The sequence below is a fragment of the Macaca thibetana genome, chromosome 13, assembly GCF_024542745.1.
Source record: "Macaca thibetana thibetana isolate TM-01 chromosome 13, ASM2454274v1, whole genome shotgun sequence".
NCBI lineage: Eukaryota > Metazoa > Chordata > Mammalia > Primates > Cercopithecidae > Macaca > Macaca thibetana.
Window position 1 is genome coordinate 81,843,424 of NC_065590.1, and position 13,015 is coordinate 81,856,438.

The 13,015-nt window shown below is 43.2% G+C and overlaps 1 protein-coding gene across 19 annotated transcripts in view; it reads left to right on the forward strand.

Annotated features, from left to right (window-relative positions):
* DTNB (dystrobrevin beta) overlaps positions 1–13,015 on the forward strand; it is a 303,400-nt gene that overhangs the window by 253,281 nt on the left and 37,104 nt on the right. For 13 of the 19 annotated variants that reach the window (XM_050753639.1, XM_050753647.1, XM_050753648.1 and 10 more), the window contains 2 exons: positions 931–1,027; positions 9,605–9,625. In XM_050753639.1, coding sequence (XP_050609596.1) covers positions 931–1,027; positions 9,605–9,625 — 118 coding nt within the window. The remainder of the gene's footprint in view (positions 1–930; positions 1,028–9,604; positions 9,626–13,015) is intronic. The other 6 variants (XM_050753643.1, XM_050753652.1, XM_050753656.1 and 3 more) reach the window with 1 other exon arrangement.

Here is a 13,015-nt window from a genome sequence, read left to right on the forward strand (position 1 = left end):
ATCCCAGCTATTTAGGAGGCCTGAGGCAGGAAAATCGCTTGAACCGGAGAGGCGAAGGTTACAGTGAGCCAAGATCGCACCATTGCACTCCAGCCTGGGCGACAGAGTGAGACTCCATCACAAAAAAAAAAAAAAAAGCAGGATTAATCACACAAGGAGACTGTTTGATGTTTGAGGAAAGGAGTGCTTAGATAAAGCAAGCGAAATGGGAATAGAAAGATAGGCACATAAATTTTCCAAGAAAGAATGATCTGAATTGTGTTATTGATTGAATATGGGATATAAAGAAGAAAGTAACAAAGAGGACTGAGTTTTTCAGCCATGACACCTGGAAGGAAAAATAGCAGAGACAGAAAAGAGACAGAGACAAGAAAAAAAAGAGAGACAAGAAAACCATTTAGGGAGAAAAATCTTAAGTCTGGTTTTGGACATACTGAGCTAGAGTAGATGGTGTAAAATGTATCCTCAAGGAAAAGTGACTGTTCTTGGACACAGGGAGCCATCTTGATCTGTCACCCTTCTTGAATCTGTCTAGTGTCAGAAGTACTTGCTACTGAACCCTGTTTTCTCTGAGCAGTTTAATATGGTTTATCTACTATTAATCTAAATTTGGGCTGATTTTATATATTTTTCGAAAAGCATTGACTTTCTAAAGAGTTTTTTGATCATTAATTCACTCTGGTAATATGAATAGTATCTTTATATGGTCATGTAAACTTTCCAAAGCACTTTTACCTATGATTCTCAGAACAGTCCAGGAAAGTAGGCAAAACAGACATTATCACCATTTTATGAGGTATTGGAAGCTAAATGACTTGCTCAACGTCTCATAACTGGTAAGTAGCAGGATCAGGTCTGAAATCCATTTCACCTGGCCTTAGATCCATCTTTGAGGGTCCCTTTATCTGATGGGCTTCTCCTCTTGGACAGGCAAAGGAAGGATGAACTGGAGCAGAGGATGTCAGCCCTGCAAGAGAGCAGGCGGGAACTGATGGTCCAGCTAGAAGAGTTGATGAAGTTGCTGAAGGTAAGAGCCCGCGGCCCACGCTCAGTTCTTGTCATTCTCCCACCACAGCCTCAGCTGCTACCTCCCTGTGATGTCAGAATAGGATGAGGCTAAAGGCTTGACTTTAGCCTAGAATCAGTTTTCAGATAAATTTCCATAAATTTAGCCTAATTGGGCATAAAAGTCATGTAAATTAGTGCAAAGCCAGATTATTAAAAAACTTGTAACTGGAAGTAGGATAACGTGTTGAGCAGTTGCTTTTATGAATACATAAGAATGTTTATAAATAGGATATTAGCTATGTACCAATGAATAATGTTTCTCAACTACTTAAAGTGGTGTTTGTTTGTTTGTTTGTTTTGAGATGGAGTCTTACTCTGTCGCCCAGGCTGGAGTTCAGTGGTGCCATCTTGGCTCACTGGAACCTCCGCCTCCCAGGTTCAAGTGATTCTCCTGCCTCAGCCTCCCGAGTAGCTGGGATTACAGATGCCCACCATCACGCCTGGCTAATTTTTTTTGTATTTTTGGTAGAGATGGAGTTTCGCCATGTTGGCCAGGCTGGTCTCAAACTCCTGACCTCAGGTGATCCACCCACTTCAGCCTCCCAAAGTGTTGGAATTACAGGCGTGAGCCATTGCTCCTGGCCTTAAAGTTTCTGTTAAGACAAGTTTTCAAATATTCTACTTAAATACTTAACAAATATTAAGTGTCCTATTTCAATAAGTAGTACAGAGACAACCTGTATTAGGGTTCTGTAGAAAAATTGGACCAGTAGAATATATATAAAGATATCTAAGAGGGGATTTATTATGGGAATTGGCTTACAGTCATGGAGGTAAAGAAGTCTCATGTTAATGCCATCTGCATCCTGGAGACTGAGAAAGCTGGTGGTGTAATTCAGTCTGTCTCTGAAGGGCTGAGAGCCAGGGGAACTGATGGTGTGACTCCCAATCTGGGAGGTGGCTTGGGAGATGGGCAGTGTTGTGTTACTGGTTTAAGTCCCAGAGTCCAAAAGCCCAAGAACTTGGGGAGCTCACATGTCTGAGGGCATAGAAGATGATGTTCTAGCACAATAGCCCGTCCTCTGCCTTTTTCTTCTATCCAAGTCCTCAGTGGATTGGATGATGCTGCCCATGTTGGTGAAGACAGATCTTTATTCAGTCTAATGATTCAAATGCCAATCTCTTTTGGAAACACCCTCACAGACACACCCAGAAATTATGTTTTACCAGCTAACTATCCTTTAGTCTGGTAAAGTTGACACATAAAAATAACCATCACAAAAACCAACCTAATTAAACCATTCTAGTCAGTAACTTTACTATATTAGGAGTAAGATAGCGTATTAGCTCTAGGTTTGGGATACTGGGGAACTGAATACATGCGTAATAAGTCAGGTCTATCTTGTGGTGTGATCATAGCTCACTGTAACCTTGCTTGAGCTGGGTTCTAGGGATCTGCCTGCCTCAGCCTCCTGAGTGGCTAAGACTACAGGCACACGAGGTCTGTCTATTCTTGTTGAAAGCTGTATTACAACCCCTTTACCCCTGAGCAAAGAAAGGCATGCTTGGCATTTGAATGCCCTACCCTGGACAATTTTATTGGAATTGAACAGAAATATCTACCTGGTTACTTAGCAGCAATACCAGGATACTTCCTCCGCTGAGAACCTGCTGCATTTAGTAGTATGATACCGAGTTAACAGCCAGAGAAAATCACAAAGTGTGGAGTGCCCCCAAAGCCAGATGACAGGAGTGAATTTAATATTGTGGTAAAGGGGAGTCATTGGAGGTTTTAAAAATAAGTTTAGGAAAATACGCAGGACAAGTTAGAACAGGGAGAAACTAAAGGATAATAGGAGACTTAGTTCATCCTCCAGGCCCAAAGTGACAAGGTTCTTAACCCCAGGAGTGGTAGCCCAGGAGAATATCAGTTTAGAGACTTTTCTCCAACTTGTGCATCCTAAGTCAGTCTCTTAGTAATGAAGCTAGTGGGCATTAGCAACTTGGATAAATGTAGAATTTGTGTTTTAAACTGAATTTTGACTTGCGCAAGACAGTTACTGTTTTGTCATGAGTTGAGTTGTTGTTGTTGGTGGTGGTGGTGGTGGTGGTGGTGGTTGTTGTTTTCCTCCTAGCTTTGGCCGTATTTGGGTTGTTTTGCATAGATATGTTTCTACATTAACCCTGTTAGCAGGATTTTTCCTCAGAAATATTTTGTGTCTAAATGGGTCTTGTTTAAAAAAGATCTTATGTAAAAATTTGGCCCAAATCCCTATAATAGTTGTCAGATATCCAGCTAAGCAACCTAGCCCCTCACTCTAAACAGCAGGAATGTACTTAAACATACATGGCCTGTGTAACATCTGAAGCCTCATGGGACTTTAAAAGCCCGGCTGCCATGGAGTTAGTACACCTGTGGGATGGGAGATATCTAGTCGGTATCCAGTCGGGTACAGTGGCTAACGCCTGTAATACCAGCACTTTGGGAAGCCAAGGCGGATGGATCACTTGAGGCCAGGAGTTCAGCCTGGCTGACATGGCAAAACCCTGTCTCTACTAAAAATACAAAAATTAACCGGGTGTGGTGGCACGTGCCTGTGATCCCAGCTACTCAGGAGGCTGAGGCAGGAAAATCGCTTGAACCCAGAAGGCGGAGGCTGCAGTGAGCGGAGATTGCACCACTGTACTCAAGCCTGGGTCACAGAGTGAGACTCAGTCTCAAAAAAAAAAAAAAAAAAAAAACTAGGGGATCCACTCACCTCTTCCGTGTGTCACATCTCCCTTTTCAGAAAGATGTTCTCAAATATTACCCAAGCATAGATGGGAAAGTCCCAGTGCCCCAATGTGGTTTTTGTAAAAGGCAAAAGGCGTATGTAAACTGAAGGGAAACCAGAGTGCATCTCCCCTAAGTAACCTTGTACCATCACCTTTCAGTTGGATTGTCTTAGCGATCCCCAGAACTACTGACTCCAAGCCCCATGCATGCCACTGTGGCCTTCTAGTGTACCACTGATGCTTGTATTCAAGGGCTAAGCAGAATGAGCTAATGCCCGCAACTCTACTCCCAAACCTCGAGTTTCTTTATATTTGCAGCTGTAATCAGTAAAATAAGCAGGACACTGCTGCCCCTGTAGGATCCCCTGCCAGGTTCTTACCCATCTGACAGGCTAAGACTATTCAGACTGGGAGGAAGAATTTGCAAACACGAATCCGGGAATGTTGTCTTTCTATCCATTGGCTAGAATTCACAGTCGACAATCTCATGCCTTTAGTGTCTAGCTTCCTAAAAGAATTACCACATAATCTTAATTTGTGTATTATATGCATACCTAAAAGTTCACACACAGGAATTACTGACTTCTATTAAAATTTCAGTGTTCTCCTACTATTAAAAATATATATTCATCAACCCATAAAAGTACCCTTTAGAATCCTAATTTTAGGCCAGGTGCAGTGGCTCACACCTGCAATCCCAGCACTTTGGAAGGCTGAGGTGGGTGGATCACTTGAGGTCAGGAGTTTGAGACCAGCCTGGCCAACATGGTGAAACCCCATCTCTACCAAAAATACAAAAATTACCCGAGCATGGTGGCATGCGCCTATAATCCCAGCAGGATTTATCCTCAGAAATACTTTGTGTCTAAATGGGTTTTGTTTAAAAAAAATCTTACGTAAAAATTTGACCCAAATCCCTATAATAGTTGTCAAATATCCAGCTAAGCAACCTAGCCCCTCACTCTAAACAGCAGGGATGTACTTAAACATACATGGCCTGTGTGACATCTGCAGCCTCATGGGGCTTTAAAAGCCTGGCTGCCATGGAGTTAGTACACCTGTGGGATGTGAGGAACACAGGAGGTAGAGGTTGCAGTGAGTCGAGATCACACCACTGCACCCCAGCCTGGGCGACAAAGCAAGACCCTGTCTCAAAAAAAAAAAAAAAAAAGAGAGAGAGAGAGAGAAAATCCTGATTTTAATTTAAAAGGGTTGCCTGCTTTTATTGATGTTCAGTATGCTAGCATTTAATTCTCTCATAAAATAGCTGTAAGCAGTTAGTCAAATGGACAATCAAGCCACATGGTCTGGGATACTCATAAATTAAAATACATCACACAATAATTTTCATGCCACAGGGAGTTCTTTCATTCTACTGCTTTAGGAAACTATTAGGTACTTTATCTTCTGTCTGAAATGATAATTTAAAGAAGCATACATAAGAAGTGACATCATTGTTAATTCATTCAACAAAAATATTAATCCTTTTTTGGAATAAGGCAGGGTTAAAATTAATTTTTTTGTTTATTTAATAAAAATCTGTTGAGTTCCTAAGTGTCATATTAGGTATTTGGCATATCGTGGTGACTAGACCCAATCCCTGTCACCAAGGAGTACCAAGGTCCCTCTTTCTTTGTTTTTTGGTTTTTGTCTGAGGTGGAGTCTCACTATGTTGCCCAGGCTGGGGTGCAGTGGCACAATCTTTGCTCACAGCAACCTCCGCCTCCCAGACTCAAGTGAGTCTCCTGCCTCCTGCTTCAGCTTCCTGAGTAGTTGGGATTGCAGGCACCCACCACCACAACTGGCTAATTTTTCCATTTTTAGTAGACAGGCTTGGCCTCCCAAAGTGCTGGGATTACAGGCACGAGCCACCCTTTATTCTTTTTAATGACGTGATGTAGACTGACACTTAGGCATTCATATTTCTGTACCTATCTTTCCTTTATACCTTTTTACCTGATTAATGAGTATTAATTAATTACTAGCCTCAAAAACTTCCTGTTTAATCTAGAAGTGTTTATATGTTGGTGTTTCTAATCCATGTTCTACTTCGTTTTCCATTTGTCTAATACTGCTTTTGAAACTCATTTACCAGGCCAGGTGCAGTGGCTCATGCCTGTAATCCCAACACTTTGGGAGGCTGAGGCAGGTGGATCACCTGAGGTCAAGACCAGCATGGCCAACATGATGAAACCCCACCTCTACTAAAAATACAAAAATTAGCCAGATGTGGTGGTGCACGCCTATAATCCCAGGTACTCGGGAGGCTGAGGCAGGGGAATCACTTGAACCCAGGAGGCAGAGGTCACGGTGAACCAAGATAACACCATTGTACTCCAACCTGGGTGACACAGTGAGACTCCATCTCAAAAAAAAAAAAAAAGAAGAAAAAAGAAACTCATTTATCAGATGAGTTCTGCAGTTTTGAATTTCAACCTCATTTGCAAATGTTTATCTAGTTTGAGTGTAAATTTTTTTTTTTTTTGAGATAGAGTCTCGCTCTGTCACCCAGGCTGGAATGCAGTGGCGTGATCTCGGCTCACTGCAAGCTCCGCCTCCTGGGTTCACGCCATTCTCCTGCCTCGGCCTCCCGAGTAGCTGGTACCACAGGCACCCGCCACCATGCCCGGCTAATTTTTTTTGTATTTTTAGTAGAGATGGAGTTTCACCGTGTTAGCCAGGGTGGTCTCGATCTCCTGACCTCATGATCTGCCCACCTCGGCCTCCCACGGTGCTGGGATTACAGGTGTGAGGCACCGCACCCGGCCGAGTGTAAGTTTTTATATAAATGACTATAGTGGCTATGCCATTGCTTTGGCCACCTTGCCAGACCTCGTTCATGTGGAAGAGACTCACATGTTATTAGGTGACATAAGCAGTTCTAAGTTTACACTTTATAATTAAGGTATTATTACCCCCTTTTAAATCAACGTTGGCTCTATCCCTTGTCATCAGTCAATATTTAGTGATCCCAGCTGACTGGTTGATAACACAGAGGTTCTCAGACCTGGGATCTGACCTGCTTACTATGTTGACAGAGCCTTAAAGGCTTTATCTGAATAAATTTTGTGAGTTTAAATTATACAACACTATCCTAAATAACACTTTGCCAAAGTCCACTCTCTCCCCAATACCAGGCCACATGGAAGGCCTATAAGTCCTGGAAGCACTGCCCTGCCCACTGTCCCCAGCCTAACCTGATATATGTCTACTGCAAATTATGATTTCTCTTCTGACAAACTTAAATTGCAATCACCAGATGTCCAAGTATGAAAGATTGCTTTCTGAAATTTCCCTATTCTGTTTAGCCACTGCAGTGTTCTCTTTAATACCAAACCTGGAGAAAACTGTGAAAGTAGAGAGATGTCTTAGAAACAGTTCTAAGAAATTACATACTAGTCTTCTGACCTCGGATACAATTTCAGCCTGTTAGGATTGCCCCATCCTTCCCCAACCGTCGCACTTTCCACTTCAACACAGTGCCAGCAATGAAAACACATTTTATAATTGTTTAATAACTGTCCTATGACTGTTTGCCTTGCTTCATGAATATAAGAAAAGTGTCCTGCCCGAAAGGGAAGTCTGGCAAGGAAGAGAGCTTGCTTCCTAACTGCGAAACAGGTGCAAAAACAGAAGCGCTCTACCTCCTTCACACTGCCAGAGCCGGTGCTCAGCACTCTGAGCCTGGGCTCCTGTGAGTTTGGCTTTGGTCAGGCATCCAGCATCTGGCTTTGATTGTGAAGAGCACCTTCCTGTGCTGAGGTGGGAGTCTCCTTAAGAGATTTCTCAGTGCCTATTTATTTCTAGTCCCTCTCTCTCCTTTGCAGTAATAAAAATTATGTTCTCCAAGTGTTCACTCACCCTCTCCCTTTCGTAATTCCTCTGCTTTACTGAGGTCTTTCTCACCATTGCACCCAGGTCTGTAGACTGTGTGGGAGCAGGAGCACTTACCCATTCCTGAGACTTCCTAGGCACATACATGTTCAGTAAAGACTGGCTGCATGAATTGGTCCAATTTAAATAGAGCCATTGCACAGCTTTTAGATTTACTAGGCCAAAGAGCTGAGGCTCCCTGACCACAGTGACCCATGGTGAGGCACAGAAAGAGGAGGTGGAAGAGACCCATTAAAAGACAGAGTAGATGAGTAGCAAAGAACTGAAGAAAGAGAAACTTGAAAGTATTCTCTTTATCCTTTTTCCTACAGTGTCTGATAGTGCGTTCATTTGGGCAGTCAGCTGATAGCCAGCAAGTGCCTGCTCTATGTTCCATCACTATACGGTTCTAAAAGACAGAGACCGGCCAGGTGCGGTGGCTCACGCCTGTAATCCCAACACTTTGGGAGGTCAAGGTAGGGGGATCACTTGAGGTCAGGAGTTCGAGACCAGCCTGACCAACCTGGTGAACCCCATCTCTACTAAAAATAAAAAATTAGCTGGGCTTCGTGGCACATGCCTGTAATCCCAGCTACTCAGGAGGCTGAGTCAGGAGAATTGTTTGAACCCAGAGGTGGAGGTTGCAGTGAACCCATATCGCACCATTGCACTCCATCCTGGGCAACAAGAGTGAAACTCTGTCTCAGAGAGAGAGAGAGAGAGAGAGAGAGATTGATTTAGATGACAGAGACCATTTCTTTATGTTTCCAGTGCTTTCTGCACAAGAAGTACTAAATAAACCTGTACTGAATTAACGAAAAACTGAGATCAAGAATTCTTTTTTGAATGACCTTTCAGGGTCTCCAAACAGTTTCTGGTTTATTGGGGGAAGTGGGTATGTATGGGACTCACTGGAAAAACAAACGAACAAACAAAAAAAAAGTGTTCCTGAAAGCAGGTAGATGGGGCTACAGTTCCAACATGTTTAGTGTGGAGAGGGGACCAAATAAGAAAAGAACCTGTCGTGGGCAGACTGCTAGTTGGGAAGTGATGAGAGCAGTGGGTCTCAGACTTGTATGCACCAGAATCAGACAAGGTTGAATGCAATGCCGTGCCCTATCCCTAGAGCTTCGGTTTGGTGGGGATAGGGTGAGGCACAAAGTTTACATCTCTGACAAGTTCCCAGGTGATGCCAATGCTGCTGGTCTGTGTTCCATGCATCGAAAACCACTTGCCTGGATAAATGTACCTAAACACATGTGAATATCATGAATGATGAAATAGAATTACTATTAGAATTTTTTTTTTTTTTTTTTTTTGAGATGGAGTCTCGCTCTGTCGCCCAGGCTGGAGTGCAGTGGCGCGATCTCGGCTCACTGCAAGCTCCGCCTCCCGGGTTCACGCCATTCTCCTGCCTCAGCCTCCCGAGTAGCTGGGACTACAGGCGCCCACAACCGCGCCCGGCTAATTTTTTGTATTTTTAGTAGAGACGGGGTTTCACCGTGGTCTCGATCTCCTGACCTTGTGATCCGCCCGCCTCGGCCTCCCAAAGTGCTGGGATTACAGGCGTGAGCCACCGCGCCCGGCCTAGAATTTCAAGTCATGGTTGCACTTCCTCTTTCAGATTCCCCTAAACAGCTATGTGAACTGTAGGCAGGTCAGGCCCTCTAGGCCTGTTTCATCTACAGTAAGAATGTTGGCAAGGTGGTTTCTAAGGTTCTTTCCTTCTAGCTCTAGGAGTTAGCATTGAATTACTCGCCGGGCCACGGTCTGCTGCTTGCTTCGTCCTCTGATGCTCCTGTGGGGGGATGGGGCCTTTGATCTCAGCACCCATGGGCCTGGCCTGGTTTGTCTGATTTTTCTATCATTTCTTCCCAATGTTTGTGGTGATGGGCATTAATTTCTCTCCTTTTTTCCTCTGCCTTTTTTTTCATCTTCAACACTCCAGGAGGAAGAGCAAAAGCAGGCAGTAAGTGAACTTCAGAATTTCCCGCTGGACTCTCGCTCTTGTTGCACGTTCTTTCTTTACTCATGTAAATGTTTCTCCTCTTCTCCCAGCACATCATCTCTGAAGAGGGTTTTACATGTAAAACTCCCAGTGGGTCTCCCCGTGGTGTTGTAAAATGTTCTAAAAGTTCAAAGCATGTTTACCCGGTAGAGCATGTTCTTACTTAAAACCAGAGCTTGTAAGTACCCATCTGTTGTGAGCATTGAAGTGTGCATGATTAGCCAGGCTACCATTGCATTTTCCTGCCTTTCATTCTCTGTTGTTTTGTGTCTGGAGTGATTTTAATTCCTTGAAACAACTTTCGGGGTGCTGGGGTGACCTCATGTCATGAATGAATGTGCATGAAAATGAGGACTTATTTTGCTAACTATAGATGTCGTGCAGTCTTGACTAGGCTTCTGGATGCTGGGGCTGTGCCAGCCTTCTTAACAAAATTACTGACAACGACTGAGGCACTGACTCCACTTGCAGTGATTTCCTGTTCAGAACCTACTCCAGAGGGAGCTCAGGTTTTTCTGAGCTGTGTGGCTGCTGCATGGTGTTTGGGGGAGGTTTATATTTGTTTTTGTTTTTCCCGATAGCCACTGACCCACACAAGAAAGTCAATTGCAGACTTATCTACAATATTAGCACCATATGTTTATATAACATAGTAAGGTTTCAAAGCATACATTTTTTAAACTGAAGCTGAGTTTTTGTTTACCTTGGAGCTTTTTGTCCTTCGGGAGAGAAACATAAAACGTTTAATTTTAAAAATTTGCCTTTTTTTTTGAGACGGAGCCTTGCTCCGTCGCCCAGGCCAGAGTGCAGTGGCATGATCTCGGCTCACTGTACCATCTGCCTCCCCGGTTCAAGTGATTCTCTCGCCTCAGCCTCCTGAGTAGCTGGGACTGTAGGCGCGCACCACCACACCCAGCTAATGTTTGTATTTTTAGTAGAGACGGGGTTTCACCATATTGGCCAGGCTGGTCTCGAACTTCTGACCTCATGATCCACCCGCCTTGGCCTCCCAAAGTGCTGGGATTACAGGCATGAGCCACTACACCCGGCCTACCCGTTTTTTAAAAAAAACACAAATGAATACATGTTTTAGGTTAGGAATATAAAACATTATACTTATAATTTCTAGCTAGGAGAGCAATGGGACCATAGAGTAAAGAGAAAGGAAAGAAGAGATAGGTAGTGAGGGGAGGAGGCGAGAAGAGGGTACAGAGGAGGCAGACTGTCAGAAAGGGAGAAAGAAGATGGTGCATGGCATCAGGAGTGGCCAACAGCCCAGAAATCTGATGGCTTTCATGGAACCAAAGTGCACTTGTTTAGGTTTTTGCTAGTTTTGGTTCTTTTTTCTTCATTCACACAGAGTTTATTGCTTCCATCTCTGGCACTTCTGCATCAGTAGGTACATTTACATGGGCAAAGCAGAACAGGATGGAAATCAAGCCCAGCCATTACATGCTGCTTCCAGGAAGTGACACACATCACTTCCTCTCCATTTCATTGGCCAGAGCAAGTCACATGACCACACTTCACCTCAAGGGGGCTGGGAAGTCTAATCCTCCAGTTTGTCCAGAAGTCCCAGAGAAGCAGATGTTGGAAATACCTCCCCCAAGTAGACGAATGAGTGAGACTGTTGGAGGAAGAGAAAGGAGACTACTTATCCTCCCAGCTCCTGATAGTCTCATCCCCTTGTTATGAAGTATTCCCTTCCTAGTGATCCAGGGTGTCACTTCACCTGTTGTTGCTGATCACTAGTGTCCCCTCCTTCTCTTCAGCCCTCCATACCCCAGAGATGCACTTTGCAGCTGCAGCTACTTGCTGCAAATCTACTTCCAACAGTCTGCCAGACTAGCACAGCATCTCCTGATCTCTCTCTGCGTGCACCTGCTCCAAGTGAGCACAGACTGGAAACACCCTACACCTCACCTGAAAACTCTTTCAGAAGAGGGCAGGCATTGTGGATATTGATCTTAGTGGTAGCAGTAGAGCTTCCAGTAGACATTTCATTTAAAAAATGTTTAATCCAAGAAGCAGGAATTACCACTGCTGTGATATTAGTTCTCAGGTCAATTTAAAGCTAGTCTTCACTATAAATATTTGCTGAATGATAACCAGTATTAACCAATTTTATAAGATTTTGACTTATAGTCTGTATGAATTAATAATTGTATTAATTATAAGGGACATAACTAGTTCACATACCTATAGCAGTTATTTTGCTCAAGGCACTCCCAGATAGATCCATTCAGGAGACTAAATTATAGCTCAGAAATATCCTTTATAAAAAGGAATCTGAGCCGGGCGCGGTGGCTGACACCTGTAATCCAACACTTTGGGAGGCCGAGGCAGGTGGATCATGAGGTCAAGAGATCGAGACCATGTAGCTAATGTGGTGAAACCCTGTCTCTACTAAAAATAGAAAAAATTAGCTGGACGTGGTGGTGCACCTGTAGTCCCAACTACTCAGGAGGCTGAGGCAGGAGAATGGCGTGAACCTGGGAGGCGGAGGTTGCAGTGAGCTGAGATTGCGCCACTGCACTCCAGCCTGGGCGACAGAGCGAGACTCCGTGTCAAAAAAAAAAAAAAAAAAAGGAATCCGATTTCCCAAGAAAGCAAATAATAAAAATAATTTTTTAAAAAAAGAATCTGAAAAAATTTTATATTACTGAAAAAAAACCAAGCTGATTAGTATTATTATTAATATTGTTATTTCTGTCTAAAGAAAATACACTGATACATAGCATAAAAATCACCTTATCTTTTAAAGATAATAATCTATAAAATGCAGGATATCTATAGTTATTTGCATCATTTGAAAATATTTTGAACATTTCTCAGTAAAAGTCCAGTGCTTACAGTCAGAAATATGGTTGTAGGATTCATCAGCATGTTACAGAGGGGACACTAGGGTCACCACAGACTGATTAGGTCCCTACTGGCAATGGTGTTTATGACCATTGGTGCACTTGAGCTATGGGCCACTCCGGTCTCGATCAAACAATATCCCAGTCCTAGTCTGGAAAGAGTTCAGATGTACAAGTTCACTCTAGGAACATTTTAGGGTTCCATTTTTCCTAGTGACTCAGTGCACCATAAAATTTCACTGCTGGATCTCTAACACCACATTCACTGAGCTATCCAAGGAAATGGGTTCTGTTTATTCATGAAGGATGTGTTTCCTGCAACATTTGTCTGATCTCTCCTATTAGAAGTTAATTACCTAATAATGATCATCTGGCCTAAAGACTGTAACTTTATATACATTTTATAGAACATTTTATATAATGATCATCAGACTTAAATACTGTAACTTTAGACAGTGAAAGTTATGTAAGGATAGGAAGCTCCTTCAGG